General features: G+C 40.7%; 4 protein-coding genes across 5 annotated transcripts; 3 read left to right on the top strand and 1 right to left on the bottom strand.

Moving 5' to 3' along the window:
• The first annotated feature begins 6 nt into the window (after positions 1–6).
• LOC124184295 (protein MAK16 homolog A) lies at positions 7–1,945 on the top strand. Its single transcript, XM_046573834.1, has 8 exons — positions 7–154; positions 233–279; positions 358–501; positions 577–889; positions 993–1,088; positions 1,255–1,392; positions 1,499–1,576; positions 1,702–1,945. The coding sequence occupies exons 1-8, from the start codon at positions 140–142 to the stop codon at positions 1,846–1,848; spliced, it is 978 nt and encodes a 325-aa protein (XP_046429790.1). The 5' UTR covers positions 7–139; the 3' UTR covers positions 1,849–1,945.
• A 523-nt stretch (positions 1,946–2,468) lies between these two features.
• On the top strand, positions 2,469–2,918 carry LOC124184807 (protein TRACHEARY ELEMENT DIFFERENTIATION-RELATED 7A-like). The gene has a single exon (XM_046574910.1). The coding sequence runs from the start codon at positions 2,469–2,471 to the stop codon at positions 2,916–2,918; it is 450 nt and encodes a 149-aa protein (XP_046430866.1).
• Positions 2,919–17,145: 14,227 nt separating this feature from the next.
• LOC124184178 (40S ribosomal protein S10) lies at positions 17,146–18,960 on the top strand. The gene is made up of 3 exons (XM_046573579.1): positions 17,146–17,301; positions 17,768–17,912; positions 18,551–18,960. Exons 2-3 carry the CDS (start codon positions 17,769–17,771, stop codon positions 18,887–18,889), a joined length of 483 nt encoding a protein of 160 aa, XP_046429535.1. The 5' UTR covers positions 17,146–17,301; position 17,768; the 3' UTR covers positions 18,890–18,960.
• Positions 18,961–19,533: 573 nt separating this feature from the next.
• LOC124184179 (probable DNA-directed RNA polymerases I and III subunit RPAC2) lies at positions 19,534–21,048 on the bottom strand. Of its 2 annotated transcripts, none has more exons than XM_046573581.1 (4): positions 20,914–21,048; positions 20,764–20,781; positions 20,044–20,144; positions 19,534–19,871 (listed from the first exon to the last, which is right to left on the bottom strand). In XM_046573581.1, exons 2-4 carry the CDS (start codon positions 20,779–20,781, stop codon positions 19,691–19,693), a joined length of 300 nt encoding a protein of 99 aa, XP_046429537.1. In that variant the 5' UTR covers positions 20,914–21,048; the 3' UTR covers positions 19,534–19,690. The 2 variants fall into 2 exon arrangements, with proteins under 2 accessions (XP_046429537.1, XP_046429536.1); XM_046573580.1 differs by having other exon boundaries at positions 20,846–21,038.
• Positions 21,049–21,307: the final 259 nt, after the last annotated feature.

Genomic DNA, 21,307 nt, shown 5'->3' with positions numbered 1-21,307 from the left:
CGGGGCTCTCGGGTAACCTGTACAACTTTTCTTTCAGAAGTACGCTGGAGCCCACGTGCTGTGTTCGGCATTTGATGTGCCATTTCGCAAGTGTTAAATTTAATTATTATAGATCGTTTGATATTGCAGTTCAGCTAAAATGCAACACGACGACGTGAGTAAAGATACACGGTTAAATCTGTTAGACGATGTTTCTCAAATGGAAACAAAACTAACCTAAAATATGTTTTAGGTTGTCTGGAGTATTATAAACAAATCGTTCTGTTCCTTCAAAGTCAAGTAAGTGGAATCAACAAATACCTAGTTGGAACGAATCAACATTTATCCTTAGTAATTGACGACATTGTTAATTTTCAGCACGAAAAGTCAGAGGTTTTGTAGAAATGAATACAACCTGACTGGACTTTGTAGCCGTGCATCTTGCCCGCTTGCAAATAGCCAGTACGCGACTGTACGAGAAGAAAATGGGATAATTTATTTGTATATGAGAACAGCGGAGAGGTAAGCATAGTGTTTACATTTTTCTTAGTAAATATTTTATCGCGATACTAATGGTTGTTTTTATTGCTTTTACAGGGTTGCATTTCCTACCAATATGTGGGAGAAAGTCAAATTGTCCAGAAACTTTGAAAAAGCAATATATCAGATCAATGAAAACCTAATCTATTGGCCTGGATTTATTAAGGCTAAATGTAAGCAGAGGTTTGTCAAAATCACTCAGTATCTTATTAGAATGAGAAAACTGAGGCTGAGGAGGCAAAAGAAGCTTATACCCCTGCAAAGAAAAATAGAGAGAAGAGAAAGACGTAGAGAAGAAAAAGCTCTCATTGCAGCGAAGTTAGATACAGCAATTGAGAAACAGCTTATGGAGAGATTGAAACAAGGAATGGTAAATGAAATCATCAAAATGTGTTTTCTATATTATTTAACTCTGAAATTGTTATTTTCAAATAATAATGGGGCCGTTGCTTTTACTATTCTTGTCTTTCTAGTATAACGACATCTACAACTTTCCTCAAAAAGTTTTTGAGAAAGCTGTTGAAGAAGTTGAAGTTGAAGGAGAAAGCGAGGCCGAAAGTGAAGAAGAGGTCAGTGTGAACAAGTTGTCTAGTATTTCTCATATTGGGTCAAATGAAAACTTAAAATTCTCAGAAAGTGACATGTCATACTGCTTAGATTAGAGACTCACAAGACCTGTCACCATTTCATTTCTCATATAGACTTTAATTATTCTTATAATAATCTTATGAACAGGAAAAAGAAGAAGAAATTGAAAAGGAAGTTGAAATGGAATTGGAAGCTGAGGAAAATAATCAAGAATTCGTTGTCGCTGACAGTGATGACGACGATGACGACGATGATGATGATATTGATGTACACGAAGCTTCTCAGGTGAAAATCGATCATAAGTTTGAAAATTGAATTACATAATAAATCATGTTTTTGATTTTACGTTCAGAACACAGTTGTTCAAGTAAGTCAATAAATTATATTCCAGAATGAAGATAGCGATTCTGGACGCAGAGAGGAGGTGCAACTTTCCGACAGTTTTGAATCAGATGCATCAGATATTGAGGTATACATGTTTTATCTTTTTTCATCCTGGTAAACTAATTTTCGGATTGTCTGACCTACTTGAGTTCATAAAGTCAAAACTGGGTCAATTTACTGATAGTTATATGATAATTATGCTTATTTTAGGATGGCGTACCTTCCACTAGTAAGAAATTCACCAAAAACACTAAACCATCGAAATCATCAAAACCTGGGAAAAAGAGCAAGAAAAGGCCGAGAGTGGAAATTGAATACGAAGTGGAAAATGAGCCACAACGAAGGGTGCGCGCTTAGGATATTAATTTATAATAATAATATCTTAAGAATCAAGTGAAATTAATTGAAACTACTATATTTTTTAATAAATCTGTATCAGATCGGCAGTTTCGTATTTCACGTGCCTAATATTTGAAGGAAAAATCCTGTTCATAAGACAAGGTGCTGTCGCATCCAAGAATTATTGTACAACAATATTGAATTGTGCTCTATGAAAAGTGAGAACACCTGCTAAATACATACGATTCGTGATGCCGTGGATTATAAAAGTATTTTCTCGTACTACTATTAAAGATAATAGCAGTTTACTTGTAAAATTATGTCGAAAACAATACAAAATTTCTTTAATAAATTGCAAATATTGCAGCCGAATAAGGACACGGTATAAATTAATCGTTGAAAAATGTAGTACGTTGTTTGAAGAACATAAAGACACACTCCTGGGTAAATTTTTGTCACCAGTTTTCGGCAGGCAAGTGGGCACAGGTGGGCCTGGGAGCGTAAGAGGGTTCTGCTCTATCGACTCTACCCAACGAGCTTGCACCGACATTCGTACCAGCCAAAGTAGTGTCGGTATGAAAGCTTGAGATTGAGTTGGTACAAAGTGAGTACGTAAAACTACTTGTCAACTGCAAGAAATGTCGATCAGCTCGATCACCCACGTGAGAAAAAGCGTGACCGCGTCCACCGCCAACTACCCCCAACTACGTCCGAGCATTACCAACCACCCCCAACTACCTCCGAGCATTACCAACCACCCCCAACTACCTCCGAGCATCACCAACCACCGTCAACCACCTCCGACCACCTCCAAACAGCACCTACCATCTCCTACCCCCTTGAAACACCTCGTACAATCTCCGTCCGACTCCTACCACCCCCGCCGCCACCTGCCAACGCCTACGGCCGCCAACCACCTCCTGCAACTTCCTACCAGCTCTGACCACCTCCTACCATTTCCGAACACCTACCTCTCCCTACCACCTCCGACCATCACCGACCACCTTCTACCACCCCCTACCAGCGCCTACCACCTCCTACCATTTCCAACCACTCCAACCACCACCAACCATCTTCGTCCTCCTTGACCACCCCCGTCGACCCCCTCGTCGCCCTCGTCTTCCACGTTCTCCTCGACCTCCTCCTATCACCGCCAACCACCTCTAAACACCTTCTACGTTGACTACGGAATGTAAAAACAGTTGCCTTAGTGGGCTTTAGTGTGACAACCGGAAATCGTCGTGCGCTTGCGCTCCCTGCGATTTTCCAATGGTAGAGTCACTGATCTCTATGATCTCTGTGGTAGAGTTGAGAACTTATTGCAGAACATCAGAGAGTTACCGATTTCGACATGATGCTGGCTGCATTCACCTTCCGAGTAACACAGTCTTCGCAAAGGTAAGCCCAAGCCAGTACTTATCCTGTGTGTGCTTCCCGACTTGTCGGCGATACAAGAAATTAATAATAAGAATAAATCTCTTCCAAAATTCGTAGAAAAACAGTACTTCAATTGAAATATAGGTGCCTGAGAGAAGAATGAATACATAGATCATAAATAATAATAGATCATATTTAATAATGATGCAGAGACCAAAAAGTATATGCGGTCCATATACGATATTACTATACCTATATGATCCATTTACCATTATTGCGTGATGCATACTACAAATTTCATAATTTTCCAGGAGACAAACTAGATTATCTACAATAATACGGCTATAATATGATACAAGAAGAATTATTCATTTTGAAATGGGATTCTATTCGACACGCGCTCGATGTATTCCATAACATTAATATTCATAATTATTCCGAAAACTTTTCATATGCTCTCTCGATCTTGAATTTTCGTAGGCATAGAATCGAAACGCTGTTTTAGCTAGTCGCAAGTGAAGTATCTACGTTGGGTAGAGAAGCAGAATTGTTGCTCGAAAATTCTTCGGATGGAAAAAAATTAAGAGTAACTGCAATACATAACGGATGCGCTAATTTTGATCGAGATAAAATGGATGCTCCGTATATGAGAGAGTATTTAACGTAGCGTAGTGATTTAAAGACCTAATAAGGTGATAGGGAGAGCCGGAACGAAGTTTCTTAAAACTTCAAGTGTATTTTAACACACATTTGTAAAGTACGAGCAAAATTTTTTATCATCCAACTGTCGCAGAACGGCAGCGTTATTACTTGACCCTTTAACTGAAGAATATATCTTTAGTCAACGGCTGACTATCGAAGGGCCTGGCCGCTTGAGTCTGGAATCGGCAGGAAAGATAAAGTGCGTATTTCTTGTATGAAATGTGAAAACTACAATCATCATACACCACATACATAGCATTGAAGTTCGAAACCAAAGTTTGGATGTTCGGATGTTCAGAAAGTGACGTCACCCAACATTTTTTTTTCTCTTGACGTCATCGATCTAAAATCAGCTAGCCGAATTCCTCAGTCTGGAAACATCCGCGCAGTAGAGAGGACGTACGAGAATCGCGCTCCGCAAATTTCGAGTACCGGGTTCTCTACCTCCGTGGTTCCTCCACTCCGGGTCCCTTTCCTGGTGCAACTCGCGTTCCAGGACAAGCGCTCCGCGGTTCCTGCACTCCATGCCCGCTGCCTGGTGGAGCTCGACTTTCAGGACAAGCGCTCCGGGGTTCCTATTTCATGTTTACAATACATTATTTCAATTCATTTTTCGCGTAAGCCCAAATTCAGTAGCTGTCAGTGCGTTAATAAAATTTCTGCAATTATTTATCATTTTCTCCTAATCTTCTTGGTAAAATGCGTCAATAAAAACAATACAATAATTCTTACACAATGTTTTTGATGTGTTCTTATACTGAAAATATTTATTGCTATTCCAGGTACAACCCGAGATGGTTATCGGTGGTTGTTCGAGGTGGTTGGCGATTGTTGGAGGTGGTCGGAGGTGGACAAGGAGGAGGACGATCTGAACTGAGTCTCAAAGCCCTGTTGACATAAAAGCAGCTATTTGATAGAAATTATATTTTATAGTCTACACAGCCCATTGCATGGTATTTCATTATAAATACATATGTTTCAATGTATTTAGAAATAATTTATCAAATGTACAGAGGTCATGTGCAAATAATAAATGAATTCGACCGCAGTTTGATGTATTCATTAGAGCTTTAACAATAAATTTAAGCTTTGTTACTTCTTTTATTTTATTATGGATAATCAAAAACATTTCCGACTATTCGTGTTGTGGAAGCATGGGAATTAAACCAAATGTAGCAAAAGATTAGAAACAGTGTATGTAGAGTACGGGTATTTTTCTAACAATGCAAACACGTGCCGCTAGCTTAGTTTTGACATATCTAGAATACCACGCCTTGCGAATTAGCTTTCCAGACAGAGATGAATGATGAATTTTAAGGACTCCATTATCGTTGTTGAATACTCTATGCCTCATGGGAAACGAAAATCTGTAACGATAAAATTGATGCACCGGATCATCGTCGACTTTAAATTTCGAAATGTCCTACCATTTCCGAACACCTCCAACCATCGTATTTACCGATATTACTAGATTAGCTATGATATGAAAAGAGAAGAATTATTCATTTCGAAATGGGATTCTATTCGACGCGCGCTCGATGTATTCCATAACATTAGTATTCATAATTATTCCAACAACTTTTCATTTGCTCTCTCGATCTTGAATTTTCATAGGCATAGAATCGAAACGCTGTTTTAGCTGGTCGGAAGTGAAGTATCTGCGTTGGGTGGAGGAGCAGAATCGTTTTTCGAAAAGTATTCGGATGGAAAAAAATTCAGAGTAACTGGAATACATCACGGATGCGCTAATTTTGAACGAGATGAAATTGATACTTCGTATATGAGACGGTATTTAACGCTGTGTGGTGATTTAAAGACCTTAAAAGGTGATAGGGAGAGAAAGAACGACGCTTCTTAACACTTCGAGTGTATTTTAACACACATTTGAAAGATACGAGCGAAATCTTTCATCATCCAACTGTCCCAGAACGGCAGCGTTATTAGCCGACCCGTTCACTGAAGAATATATCTTCAGTCAACGGCTGACCATCGAAGGGACTGGCCGCTTGAGTCTGGAATCGGCAGGAGAGACGAAGTGTGTATTTCTTGTATGAAACGTTAAAACTAATAGCATTATACACCATATCATATCATCATACATCATACATCATACATCGTACATCATACATCATCATACATAGTATCAAAGTTCAAAACCATAGTTTGTCGGATGTTCGGAAAGTGACGTCACCAATTCAAAATCAGCTAGCCGAATTCCTCAGTCGGGAAACAACCGCGCAGTAGAGCGGACGTATGAGAGTCGCGCTCCGCAAATTTCGAGTACCGGGTTCTCAACCTCCCGGATCCCGCGCTTCGGGTCCGCTACGCGGTGAAACTCGACTTCCAGGATAAGCGCTCCGTGGTTCCTGGTTCACGTTTACAATAAATTATTTCAATTCGTTTTTCGCGCAACCCCGAATTCGGTAGCTGTCAGTCCACTAATAAAATTTCTCGACTTCGAGGATAAACGCTCCGTGGTTCCTGGTTCATGTTTACAATAAATTATTTCAATTCGTTTTTCGCGCAACCCCAAATTCGGTGGCTGTCAGTCCACTAATAAAATTTCTCGACTTCGAGGATAAACGCTCCGTGGTTCCTGGTTCATGTTTACAATAAATTATTTCAATTCGTTTTTCGCGCAACCCCAAATTCGGTGGCTGTCTGTCCGCTAATAAAATTTCTCGACTTCGAGGATAAACGCTCCGTGGTTCGTGGTTCACGTTTACAATAAATTATTTCAATTCGTTTTTCGCGCAACCCCAAATTCGGTGGCTGTCTGTCCGCTAATAAAATTTCTCGACTTCGAGGATAAACGCTCCGTGGTTCGTGGTTCATGTTTACAATAAATTATTTCAATTCGTTTTTCGCGCAACCCCGAATTCGGTAGCTGTCAGTCCGCTAATAAAATTTCTCGACTTCCAGGATAAGCGATCCGTGGCTCCTGGTTCACGTTTACAATAAATTATTTCAATTCGTTTTTCGCGCAACCCCAAATTCGGTAGCTGTCAGTCCACTAATAAAATTTCTCGACTTCGAGGATAAACGCTCCGTGGTTCGTGGTTCACGTTTACAATAAATTATTTCAATTCGTTTTTCGCGCAACCCCAAATTCGGTGGCTGTCTGTCCGCTAATAAAATTTCTCGACTTCGAGGATAAACGCTCCGTGGTTCGTGGTTCATGTTTACAACAAATTATTTCAATTCGTTTTTCGCGCAACCCCGAATTCGGTAGCTGTCAGTCCGCTAATAAAATTTCTCGACTTCCAGGATAAGCGATCCGTGGCTCCTGGTTCACGTTTACAATAAATTATTTCAATTCGTTTTTCGCGCAACCCCAAATTCGGTGGCTGTCAGTCCACTAATAAAATTTCTCGACTTCGAGGATAAACGCTCCGTGGTTCCTGGTTCATGTTTACAATAAATTATTTCAATTCGTTTTTCGCGCAACCCCAAATTCGGTGGCTGTCAGTCCACTAATAAAATTTCTCGACTTCGAGGATAAACGCTCCGTGGTTCCTGGTTCATGTTTACAATAAATTATTTCAATTCGTTTTTCGCGCAACCCCAAATTCGGTAGCTGTCAGTCCGCTAATAAAATTTCTCGACTTCGAGGATAAACGCTCCGTGGTTCGTGGTTCATGTTTACAACAAATTATTTCAATTCGTTTTTCGCGCAACCCCAAATTCGGTAGCTGTCAGTCCGCTAATAAAATTTCTCGACTTCGAGGATAAACGCTCCGTGGTTCGTGGTTCACGTTTACAATAAATTATTTCAATTCGTTTTTCGCGCAACCCCGAATTCGGTAGCTGTCAGTCCGCTAATAAAATTTCTCGACTTCGAGGATAAACGCTCCGTGGTTCCTGGTTCATGTTTACAATAAATTATTTCAATTCGTTTTTCGCGCAACCCCAAATTCGGTGGCTGTCAGTCCACTAATAAAATTTCTCGACTTCGAGGATAAACGCTCCGTGGTTCCTGGTTCATGTTTACAATAAATTATTTCAATTCGTTTTTCGCGCAACCCCAAATTCGGTGGCTGTCTGTCCGCTAATAAAATTTCTCGACTTCGAGGATAAACGCTCCGTGGTTCGTGGTTCACGTTTACAATAAATTATTTCAATTCGTTTTTCGCGCAACCCCAAATTCGGTGGCTGTCTGTCCGCTAATAAAATTTCTCGACTTCGAGGATAAACGCTCCGTGGTTCGTGGTTCATGTTTACAATAAATTATTTCAATTCGTTTTTCGCGCAACCCCGAATTCGGTAGCTGTCAGTCCGCTAATAAAATTTCTCGACTTCCAGGATAAGCGATCCGTGGCTCCTGGTTCACGTTTACAATAAATTATTTCAATTCGTTTTTCGCGCAACCCCAAATTCGGTAGCTGTCAGTCCACTAATAAAATTTCTCGACTTCGAGGATAAACGCTCCGTGGTTCCTGGTTCATGTTTACAATAAATTATTTCAATTCGTTTTTCGCGCAACCCCAAATTCGGTAGCTGTCAGTCCGCTAATAAAATTTCTCGACTTCGAGGATAAACGCTCCGTGGTTCGTGGTTCATGTTTACAACAAATTATTTCAATTCGTTTTTCGCGCAACCCCAAATTCGGTAGCTGTCAGTCCGCTAATAAAATTTCTCGACTTCGAGGATAAACGCTCCGTGGTTCGTGGTTCACGTTTACAATAAATTATTTCAATTCGTTTTTCGCGCAACCCCAAATTCGGTGGCTGTCTGTCCGCTAATAAAATTTCTCGACTTCGAGGATAAACGCTCCGTGGTTCGTGGTTCATGTTTACAACAAATTATTTCAATTCGTTTTTCGCGCAACCCCGAATTCGGTAGCTGTCAGTCCGCTAATAAAATTTCTCGACTTCGAGGATAAACGCTCCGTGGTTCCTGGTTCATGTTTACAATAAATTATTTCAATTCGTTTTTCGCGCAACCCCAAATTCGGTGGCTGTCAGTCCACTAATAAAATTTCTCGACTTCGAGGATAAACGCTCCGTGGTTCCTGGTTCATGTTTACAATAAATTATTTCAATTCGTTTTTCGCGCAACCCCAAATTCGGTAGCTGTCAGTCCGCTAATAAAATTTCTCGACTTCGAGGATAAACGCTCCGTGGTTCGTGGTTCATGTTTACAACAAATTATTTCAATTCGTTTTTCGCGCAACCCCAAATTCGGTAGCTGTCAGTCCGCTAATAAAATTTCTCGACTTCGAGGATAAACGCTCCGTGGTTCGTGGTTCACGTTTACAATAAATTATTTCAATTCGTTTTTCGCGCAACCCCGAATTCGGTAGCTGTCAGTCCGCTAATAAAATTTCTCGACTTCGAGGATAAACGCTCCGTGGTTCCTGGTTCATGTTTACAATAAATTATTTCAATTCGTTTTTCGCGCAACCCCAAATTCGGTGGCTGTCAGTCCACTAATAAAATTTCTCGACTTCGAGGATAAACGCTCCGTGGTTCCTGGTTCATGTTTACAATAAATTATTTCAATTCGTTTTTCGCGCAACCCCAAATTCGGTGGCTGTCTGTCCGCTAATAAAATTTCTCGACTTCGAGGATAAACGCTCCGTGGTTCGTGGTTCACGTTTACAATAAATTATTTCAATTCGTTTTTCGCGCAACCCCAAATTCGGTGGCTGTCTGTCCGCTAATAAAATTTCTCGACTTCGAGGATAAACGCTCCGTGGTTCGTGGTTCATGTTTACAATAAATTATTTCAATTCGTTTTTCGCGCAACCCCGAATTCGGTAGCTGTCAGTCCGCTAATAAAATTTCTCGACTTCCAGGATAAGCGATCCGTGGCTCCTGGTTCACGTTTACAATAAATTATTTCAATTCGTTTTTCGCGCAACCCCAAATTCGGTAGCTGTCAGTCCACTAATAAAATTTCTCGACTTCGAGGATAAACGCTCCGTGGTTCCTGGTTCATGTTTACAATAAATTATTTCAATTCGTTTTTCGCGCAACCCCAAATTCGGTAGCTGTCAGTCCGCTAATAAAATTTCTCGACTTCGAGGATAAACGCTCCGTGGTTCGTGGTTCATGTTTACAACAAATTATTTCAATTCGTTTTTCGCGCAACCCCAAATTCGGTAGCTGTCAGTCCGCTAATAAAATTTCTCGACTTCGAGGATAAACGCTCCGTGGTTCGTGGTTCACGTTTACAATAAATTATTTCAATTCGTTTTTCGCGCAACCCCAAATTCGGTGGCTGTCTGTCCGCTAATAAAATTTCTCGACTTCGAGGATAAACGCTCCGTGGTTCGTGGTTCATGTTTACAACAAATTATTTCAATTCGTTTTTCGCGCAACCCCGAATTCGGTAGCTGTCAGTCCGCTAATAAAATTTCTCGACTTCCAGGATAAGCGATCCGTGGCTCCTGGTTCACGTTTACAATAAATTATTTCAATTCGTTTTTCGCGCAACCCCAAATTCGGTGGCTGTCAGTCCACTAATAAAATTTCTCGACTTCGAGGATAAACGCTCCGTGGTTCCTGGTTCATGTTTACAATAAATTATTTCAATTCGTTTTTCGCGCAACCCCAAATTCGGTGGCTGTCAGTCCACTAATAAAATTTCTCGACTTCGAGGATAAACGCTCCGTGGTTCCTGGTTCATGTTTACAATAAATTATTTCAATTCGTTTTTCGCGCAACCCCAAATTCGGTGGCTGTCAGTCCACTAATAAAATTTCTCGACTTCGAGGATAAACGCTCCGTGGTTCCTGGTTCATGTTTACAATAAATTATTTCAATTCGTTTTTCGCGCAACCCCAAATTCGGTAGCTGTCAGTCCGCTAATAAAATTTCTCGACTTCGAGGATAAACGCTCCGTGGTTCGTGGTTCATGTTTACAACAAATTATTTCAATTCGTTTTTCGCGCAACCCCAAATTCGGTGGCTGTCTGTCCGCTAATAAAATTTCTATAACTTTATCATCTTCTCATAATCTTTCTGGTAGATTATATCGATAAAAATATTATATTAAACCTTACACATTATTTTTGATTTGTTCTCATGCTAAAAATATTTATTACTATTCAAGGTATAACCTGAGGTGGTTGAAGGTGGTCGGAGGTGGACGAGGAGGAGGACGAGGAGGACGAGGATTTGTGCTGGGTGAGTAAAACACTTTTATAATATTTGATGGCAATTGTAATTATATTTCATCTGAAATATTACAAACTTGTCACGTTTACAATAAATTATTTCAATTCATTTTTCGTGCAAGCACATATTCAGTAGCTATGAATAATCTTATACAATTTATTATATTATTAATTATTCAATTAATATTCTTATAATATTTGTAATTGTAATTACATTTCATCTGATATATTACAAACTTGTCACGTTTACAATAAATTATTTCAATTCATTTTTCGTGCAAGCACATATTCAGTAGCTATGAATAATCTTATAAAATTTATTATATTATCAATTAATTGATTAATTACAGTAATCCTTACACAATATTTTTGATGTGTTCCTATACTAAAAGTATTCATTACTATTCCAGGTATTAGTCGAGGTGATCGAAGATGGACGAGGAGGAGGACCAGGTGGACGAGGAGGAGGACGAGGTGGACGAGGAGGAGGCGGGGTGGGTCGTGGGAGAGGACCTCTCCTCTCCTCAGAGGAGAGGAGGGGGAGGGGTGGGTCGTGGGAGAGGACCTCTCCTCTCCTCAGAGGAGAGGAGGGGGAGGGGCAGGGAAGGGGGAGTGGCGGGCGGGGAGGGGGAAGGGAAGGGGAGGGGGAGGGCGGGAGGGCGGGTGGGCGGGCGGGAGGGAGGGAGGGAGGGTGGGCGGGAGGGAGAGAGTGGAGGACGGATATCGATGCGAGCCTGTCAGAGTTAATAGAGCAGTACCGCCCCCCTACACGCCAGCCCGCCCGCCCTCCCTCCCTCCCTCCCGCCCGCCCGCCCGCCCTCCCACCCTCCCGCCCGCCCGCCCGCCCTCCCACCCTCCCGCCCTCCCTCTCCCCACCCTTCCCATCCCTTCCCTCCCCCCCCCCCCCCCCCCCCCCCCCGCCCACCTCTCCCCTTCCCTGCCCCTCCCCCTCCTCTCCTCTGAGGAGAGGAGAGGTCCTCTCCCACGACCCACCCCTCCCCCTCCTCTCCTCTGAGGAGAGGAGAGGTCCTCTCCCACGACCCACCCCGCCTCCTCCTCGTCCACCTCGTCCTCCTCCTCGTCCACCTGGTCCTCCTCCTCGTCCATCTTCGATCACCTCGACTAATACCTGGAATAGTAATGAATACTTTTAGTATAGGAACACATCAAAAATATTGTGTAAGGATTACTGTAATTAATCAATTAATTGATAATATAATAAATTTTATAAGATTATTCATAGCTACTGAATATGTGCTTGCACGAAAAATGAATTGAAATAATTTATTGTAAACGTGACAAGTTTGTAATATATCAGATGAAATGTAATTACAATTACAAATATTATAAGAATATTAATTGAATAATTAATAATATAATAAATTGTATAAGATTATTCATAGCTACTGAATATGTGCTTGCACGAAAAATGAATTGAAATAATTTATTGTAAACGTGACAAGTTTGTAATATTTCAGATGAAATATAATTACAATTGCCATCAAATATTATAAAAGTGTTTTACTCACCCAGCACAAATCCTCGTCCTCCTCGTCCTCCTCCTCGTCCACCTCCGACCACCTTCAACCACCTCAGGTTATACCTTGAATAGTAATAAATATTTTCAGCATGAGAACAAATCAAAAATAATGTGTAAGGTTTAATATAATATTTTTATCGATATAATCTACCAGAAAGATTATGAGAAGATGATAAAGTTATAGAAATTTTATTAGCGTACTGACAGCTACCGAATTTGGGGTTGCGCGAAAAACGAATTGAAATAATTTGTTGTAAACATGAACCACGAACCACGGAGCGTTTATCCTCGAAGTCGAGAAATTTTATTAGCGGACTGACAGCTACCGAATTCGGGGTTGCGCGAAAAACGAATTGAAATAATTTATTGTAAACGTGAACCAGGAGCCACGGATCGCTTATCCTGGAAGTCGAGAAATTTTATTAGCGGACTGACAGCTACCGAATTCGGGGTTGCGCGAAAAACGAATTGAAATAATTTATTGTAAACGTGAACCAGGAGCCACGGATCGCTTATCCTGGAAGTCGAGAAATTTTATTAGCGGACTGACAGCTACCGAATTCGGGGTTGCGCGAAAAACGAATTGAAATAATTTATTGTAAACGTGAACCAGGAGCCACGGATCGCTTATCCTGGAAGTCGAGAAATTTTATTAGCGGACTGACAGGTACCGAATTCGGGGTTGCGCGAAAAACGAATTGAAATAATTTATTGTAAACGTGAACCAGGAGCCACGGATCGCTTATCCTGGAAGTCGAGAAATTTTATTAGCGGACTGACAGCTACCGAATTCGGGGTTGCGCGAAAAACGAATTGAAATAATTTATTGTAAACGTGAACCAGGAGCCACGGATCGCTTATCCTGGAAGTCGAGAAATTTTATTAGCGGACTGACAGCTACCGAATTCGGGGTTGCGCGAAAAACGAATTGAAATAATTTATTGTAAACGTGAACCAGGAACCACGGATCGCTTATCCTGGAAGTCGAGAAATTTTATTAGCGGACTGACAGCTACCGAATTCGGGGTTGCGCGAAAAACGAATTGAAATAATTTATTGTAAACGTGAACCAGGAGCCACGGATCGCTTATCCTGGAAGTCGAGAAATTTTATTAGCGGACTGACAGCTACCGAATTCGGGGTTGCGCGAAAAACGAATTGAAATAATTTATTGTAAACGTGAACCAGGAACCACGGAGCGCTTATCCTGGAAGTACAGAAATTTTATTAGCGGACTGACAGCTACCGAATTTGGGGTTGCGCGAAAAACAAATTGAAATAATTTATTGTAAACCTGAACCAGGAACCACGGATCGCTTATCCTGGAAGTCGAGAAATTTTATTAGCGGACTGACAGCTACCGAATTTGGGGTTGCGCGAAAAACGAATTGAAATAATTTATTGTAAACGTGAACCAGGAACCACGGATCGCTTATCCTGGAAGTCGAGAAATTTTATTCGCGGACTGACAGCTACCGAATTCGGGGTTGCGCGAAAAACGAATTGAAATAATTTATTGTAAACGTGAACCAGGAACCACGGATCGCTTATCCTGGAAGTCGAGAAATTTTATTAGCGGACTGACAGCTACCGAATTCGGGGTTGCGCGAAAAACGAATTGAAATAATTTATTGTAAACGTGAACCAGGAACCACGGATCGCTTATCCTGGAAGTCGAGAAATTTTATTAGCGGACTGACAGCTACCGAATTCGGGGTTGCGCGAAAAACGAATTGAAATAATTTATTGTAAACGTGAACCAGGAGCCACGGATCGCTTATCCTGGAAGTCGAGAAATTTTATTAGCGGACTGACAGCTACCGAATTCGGGGTTGCGCGAAAAACGAATTGAAATAATTTGTTGTAAACGTGAACCACGAACCACGGAGCGTTTATCCTCGAAGTCGAGAAATTTTATTAGCGGACAGACAGCCACCGAATTTGGGGTTGCGCGAAAAACGAATTGAAATAATTTATTGTAAACGTGAACCAGGAACCACGGAGCGCTTATCCTGGAAGTACAGAAATTTTATTAGCGGACTGACAGCTACCGAATTCGGGGTTGCGCGAAAAACGAATTGAAATAATTTATTGTAAACGTGAACCAGGAACCACGGAGCGCTTATCCTGGAAGTACAGAAATTTTATTAGCGGACTGACAGCTACCGAATTTGGGGTTGCGCGAAAAACAAATTGAAATAATTTATTGTAAACCTGAACCAGGAACCACGGATCGCTTATCCTGGAAGTCGAGAAATTTTATTAGCGGACTGACAGCTACCGAATTTGGGGTTGCGCGAAAAACGAATTGAAATAATTTATTGTAAACGTGAACCAGGAACCACGGATCGCTTATCCTGGAAGTCGAGAAATTTTATTCGCGGACTGACAGCTACCGAATTCGGGGTTGCGCGAAAAACGAATTGAAATAATTTATTGTAAACGTGAACCAGGAACCACGGATCGCTTATCCTGGAAGTCGAGAAATTTTATTAGCGGACTGACAGCTACCGAATTCGGGGTTGCGCGAAAAACGAATTGAAATAATTTATTGTAAACGTGAACCAGGAACCACGGAGCGCTTATCCTGGAAGTACAGAAATTTTATTAGCGGACTGACAGCTACCGAATTCGGGGTTGCGCGAAAAACGAATTGAAATAATTTATTGTAAACGTGAACCAGGAACCACGGATCGCTTATCCTGGAAGTCGAGAAATTTTATTAGCGTACTGACAGCTACCGAATTCGGGGTTGCGCGAAAAACGAATTGAAATAATTTATTGTAAACGTGAACCAGGAACCACGGATCGCTTATCCTGGAAGTCGAGAAATTTTATTCGCGGACTGACAGCTACCGAATTCGGGGTTGCGCGAAAAACGAATTGAAATAATTTATTGTAAACGTGAACCAGGAACCACGGAGCGCTTATCCTGGAAGTCGAGAAATTTTATTAGCGGACTGACAGCTACCGAATTTGGGGTTGCGCGAAAAACGAATTGAAATAATTTATTGTAAACGTGAACCAGGAACCACGGATCGCTTATCCTGGAAGTCGAGAAATTTTATTAGCGGACTGACAGCTACCGAATTCGGGGTTGCGCGAAAAACGAATTGAAATAATTTATTGTAAACGTGAACCAGGAACCACGGAGCGCTTATCCTGGAAGTACAGAAATTTTATTAGCGGACTGACAGCTACCGAATTCGGGGTTGCGCGAAAAACGAATTGAAATAATTTATTGTAAACGTGAACCAGGAACCACGGATCGCTTATCCTGGAAGTCGAGAAATTTTATTAGCGGACTGACAGCTACCGAATTTGGGGTTGCGCGAAAAACGAATTGAAATAATTTATTGTAAACGTGAACCAGGAACCACGGATCGCTTATCCTGGAAGTCGAGAAATTTTATTAGCGGACTGACAGCTACCGAATTCGGGGTTGCGCGAAAAACGAATTGAAATAATTTATTGTAAACGTGAACCAGGAACCACGGAGCGCTTATCCTCGAAGTACAGAAATTTTATTAGCGGACTGACAGCTACCGAATTTGGGGTTGCGCGAAAAACAAATTGAAATAATTTATTGTAAACCTGAACCAGGAACCACGGATCGCTTATCCTGGAAGTCGAGAAATTTTATTAGCGGACTGACAGCTACCGAATTTGGGGTTGCGCGAAAAACGAATTGAAATAATTTATTGTAAACATGAACCAGGAACCACGGAGCGCTTATCCTGGAAGTCGAGAAATTTTATTAGCGGACTGACAGCTACCGAATTTGGGGTTGCGCGAAAAACGAATTGAAATAATTTATTGTAAACATGAACCAGGAACCGCGGAGCGCTTATCCTGGAAGTCGAGTTTCACCGAGCGAGGGAGGGAGGTTGAGAACCCGGTACTCGAAATACGTAGCGGACCCGAAGCACGGGATCCGGGAGGTTGAGAACCCGGTACTCGAAATTTGCGGAGCGCGTCTCTCATACGTCCGCTCTACTGCGCGGTTGTTTCCAGACTGAGAAATTCGGCTAGCTGATTTTGAATTGGTGACGTCACTTTCTGAACATCCGACATCCAAACTATGGTTTCGAATTTTGATACTGTGTATGATGATGTATGATGTACGATGTATGATGTATGATGTACGATGTATGATGTATGATGTATGATGATATGATATGATGTATAATGATTTTAGCTCTCACATTTCATACAAGAAATACACACTTTATCTCTCCTGCCGAATCCAGACTCAAGCGGCCAGGCCCTTCGATGGTCAGCCGTTGATTGAAGATATATCCTTCAGTTAACGGGTCGGCTAATAACGCTGCCGTTCTGCGACAGTTGGATGATGAAAAAAGTAGTAATAACAGTTATTATAGGCAGAGTAAATGCATTGCATCACGAATATAGCCTTTTCATTACCCATCATCAACGCCATCATTGTGTGGCATATTTGAATTACGCGCGGCTAGATATTATTTTACACGATCTAATGACTTTACTACGGCTATGACCATAGGCGAGCCAGTGGCGAACCCGCGGACCATGGAGACTAGACAGAGAGAAGGTTTCTCTTTGGACTAGAGCCGCGGACGTAACACTTTCGATATCACAGCGCTGCATGTGGCAGAAATCCGAACTCTCGATATAGCGAGCGATGATTCACGGTAAAGAACGCGCGAATAGTGGCCTTCTTTTTCCGGTGACAAGTCCGACACGAAGCACCGAAGTACGTCTGATTTTCTAACAAATCCACAGATATCTCGTGCATCCGCAATATTTAACGTGCAATCATAGTCTTAATATATTATTAGTTTACCCACAAGCCATAAAAATCTCGTAGTCGTAATTTCACGCAGTCAGATGCGATATAATTTACGTGAATTTAGTGTTGTGAGCTGTGTTGAAGAATGTCCATGTCGGATGTATCTTGTATTCGCCACGCAATTGTCGCGTGGATATTCAAATTTAATTCATCCAATTGAATCTCATATGGCTCGAGAAAAATGTGTTATCTTGTTATTTTGACAGGAAAAATTTCAAACTTGACACATATAATCATCAAGCGAATTCTTGTTTTAAACCCAATTGATCGTGACATGTTGCAACTTGGCTTAACCTAACCCAATACAACCTAACCTAGAGCTGCAATAAACTATGATATTGAAATAAATACTCTTTTCGATGATTTACAGAATGCTGATGCCCAAGAAAAATCGTGTCGCCATTTACGAGTACCTCTTCAAGGAGGGAGTAATGGTGGCTAAAAAGGATTATCACGCACCCAAGCATCCCGAACTTGAGACCATACCCAATTTGCAGGTTATCAAAGCTATGCAGGTAATGGAAGTAAACGTCACGACATTTCACTGGCCCCTTGTCAATTATTCTGCTGGCGGACAGTGTTAATCCACACAACCAATTGGCAGATTCACTGTGTAGTGCGAATACAAACATAAAGATGAAATAAGTTGACTATTTGAAGACATGAGAAGTAGCGTGATTTATTAAAAGTGTATTATCATTAAATGGTATATCAGTTTAGTCATATTTTTTGGTTGGAATACCTGTAAGAGTGAGAATTCCCGAAACCAGGTAGCATACATACACTCGGAGTGTACCTGCTCTGAAAAACAAAACATTTGATTTTGTTAGTTCCATTGTATACAGAAATATCATTGTAAAGCTGTGCATCATTAACTTGCTCTATAACAGACCACGTACACTGGCATGCATTTGTGTTTTCAAGTCTCTTGCTAATTTTCTGAAAATTACTCATATTTTTTAAACTGTGGTAAAAAAAAATTAGGAAATTGCAACATTTAGCATATGTAAAGTGTGTCATGTAGCGACATGGGAAGACGCAGAGACGTGTGAAAAAATGCTCTATATTATTATGACTTCATACAAAATAACTTTTTTAGAATACCAATGCTTATGTCGTTATACCATTATGTATCGTATGATTATGATTTCAGTCCTTGAAGTCACGAGGTTTCGTCAACGAGCAGTTTGCTTGGAGACACTTCTACTGGTACCTGACGAACGAGGGCATCGAATACCTGCGAGCTTATCTCCATCTCCCTCCAGAAATTGTTCCTGCGACATTGAAGAGGCAAGTCAGACCTGAAACCGCAAGGCCTAGGCCTGCTGCTGGCCCTAGGAGCGAAGGTTCGCGTCCAGCCGAAGACCGCGCCGGTTATCGCCGAGGTCCTGGCGGACCGCCAGCACCTGGTGATAAAAAGGCGGATGTCGGCGCTGGCACTGGTGATCTCGAATTCCGGGGAGGATTTGGGCGCGGAAAAGCTCCACAATAAATAAGCTTCGTTTATTACATAAAATGCTACAAAATCTGTATAACCGTGAATAAAGTATTACTCGGTGCATACCCATTTCTTTAGTGTTCCCTGTGTTTATTCAAAACAGTCGTACCAGTGGCTATTATTTTTTATCTTTTAACAGAATTTTTATAGTAGGAAGTAACTCTGATTAGTGCAGAGGTTTCATATTTTTCAAGAGAGTGAGTATATTTTGACTTGATGAAATCATGCATTATCATTTCACAATGAGTGACTTTTACACTGTTTATATATGACAAAAATCTAGTGTTTCAATATCCTGATCTTGTTGCATTATATGTCTACGGATTTTAAAAATAACAATTGCGCTCCGCCGATAATTTTTGATTAGTGTTCAAGTTACTGCAGAAGTTTACGTTGTTATAAACTGATTTTAGGTGACCATATATCAAATAAAACTGCTAAAAGAAATCTTTCACAGGGTTCTATTATCACAATGCGTATAGATCAGTCTATGTGGGAAATCCCGATTTTCGTTTCTAGTGAAATCACAAACTTGTGTTACGGCAGGCTGAGACAGATGTACGGGGTACGTTATTTAAATAGCGCCGAATATTTTTAATTCTATTGTTTATTCAAAGATATAAAATACAAGATTCACGTTCTGTTGTTGTGCCAATCTATTCTAAGTAAAGACACAAAATTGATTTGAAACTGACGACAAATCAGGTTCACTTCTCCAAGTCATAAGAGAGGATTCATAATACAAACATCCCTTGTATCTCACAATTGTCTCCAAACAAGTCACTCATGTGAATTTTAACGGGAGGCCTGCCATGCGGTATCAAAAGCTTTGGCAGTATGTTCGCAGGCTTTCTCCAGATCTTCTAAACCCTTCCTCAATATATCAACGGCACGACCAGACTTTGCCTGTATTCTGAAGTGCATCTTAGTCTCTGCAGGATGGGGCACCGTATAACCACAGAATTGAACATCTGGACTACAAATGGATTAGAATACGTTGTAATTAAATCGTTTTGGACTCGATATTCATAATAAACATTCATGAATATAGAGATGTATAAAGGGTAAATTAGGACAAGAAATTTAAATAATATCAATACTGAAAAAAGTGAAACAAAGGATAAAACTAGCGACGGAAAAATTTTTACTATTGAGCAATAATTGATCGAAGAGCATTTCCCAAAGTATGACCCTCGTCCTGGAATACAAAAGTTCGTGATTTTTCTCCAGACTCCCCATCTCCGGCAAGCTGCAAGTAGAAAATATTAAACTATTAACGATATTGTTCCCCAACACAATGATTATGGAAAATAACACTGGTTCTACTCGTATGTAAGAGTAACTACAAAAGAGTATCACTCTTCACACGAAATCTAACAATCTATGAACTGTATACGCGAGCAGTCTTGTTTCTACCACATGTGTGTGTACTCACTTCTGGTAACTATATGCTCGACAAGTGCAATACGAGTTTATTCCATGCAACGCTTTATCACATCGTACTCGAATTAAACGTGAATTTATTTTTATCGTGCCTATTCCCAGGGCACTGACTTGATTTGCATGCAATTCGTAAGATCGTAAGCGATTGTACGCGAATCAAGCAGTTACGCGAGAAATGTTAGAACAAGTTCGCCCTGCATTCTAGCCTGCAGGTTTTATTAACTTTCGGAGAGAAAACTTCCACGAAAATCGACCAATTTAAATAAATGCTTACTGAACGCTTTTCATGCCCAGCAGCGCTAAGAAGCGTTGTATACAGAAATATTTTTAAGGAATAGAATCACTTTACAGTTTCAGTGACGTTGAACGTCGCTATGTAAATCCAGCAATCGGTAAACTGTTTTAGAAAATGCTGTTCATATTACCTCTGCTAAACGTCCCATCTGAAAACAGATTACGAGGTTAATCTTTCAATGATTCTTGTGAGGAAATATGTCACTAATCTACCTTCATTCAATAGGAAATAAATGTCAACGCGATTATAAAAATTTTCTCTTTTGCATTTTATAGGTTACCAGCACCGTTGGCTTATGCTTCTTATAGGTATACCCGTTGACAGTTGACGCGTGAACGTCGCTGCTGCTACATGATTGCGATGCTATGTTCAGGGTAGTCACATTCAAATAATTCTGCCGGAACGTTCGAACGCGTTCGGCACATGCTTGCGTTTCGAAATTCGAAAAATACTGACAAACAATCAATCCTTATTGCCAAATACGTAACTTTTTCGAAAAAAAATTTAACACGAAGAATAAAGAAGTAGGATGGAAATGAAAAATCATGTTTAAAAAATTAATTACATGAAATGAAAAAACGTGTAAATTAAAGAGTTCGCTGTCCTCAGACATCGGACGAAATCTATTTGATCAGAGGATTTATATCTTGCAATACATTTGAAAATTTTTCGTC

This window comes from Neodiprion fabricii, chromosome 6, assembly GCF_021155785.1.
Source record: "Neodiprion fabricii isolate iyNeoFabr1 chromosome 6, iyNeoFabr1.1, whole genome shotgun sequence".
In the NCBI taxonomy this organism is placed as follows: domain Eukaryota; kingdom Metazoa; phylum Arthropoda; class Insecta; order Hymenoptera; family Diprionidae; genus Neodiprion; species Neodiprion fabricii.
This window is presented reverse-complemented; position numbering and strand designations above follow the sequence as displayed.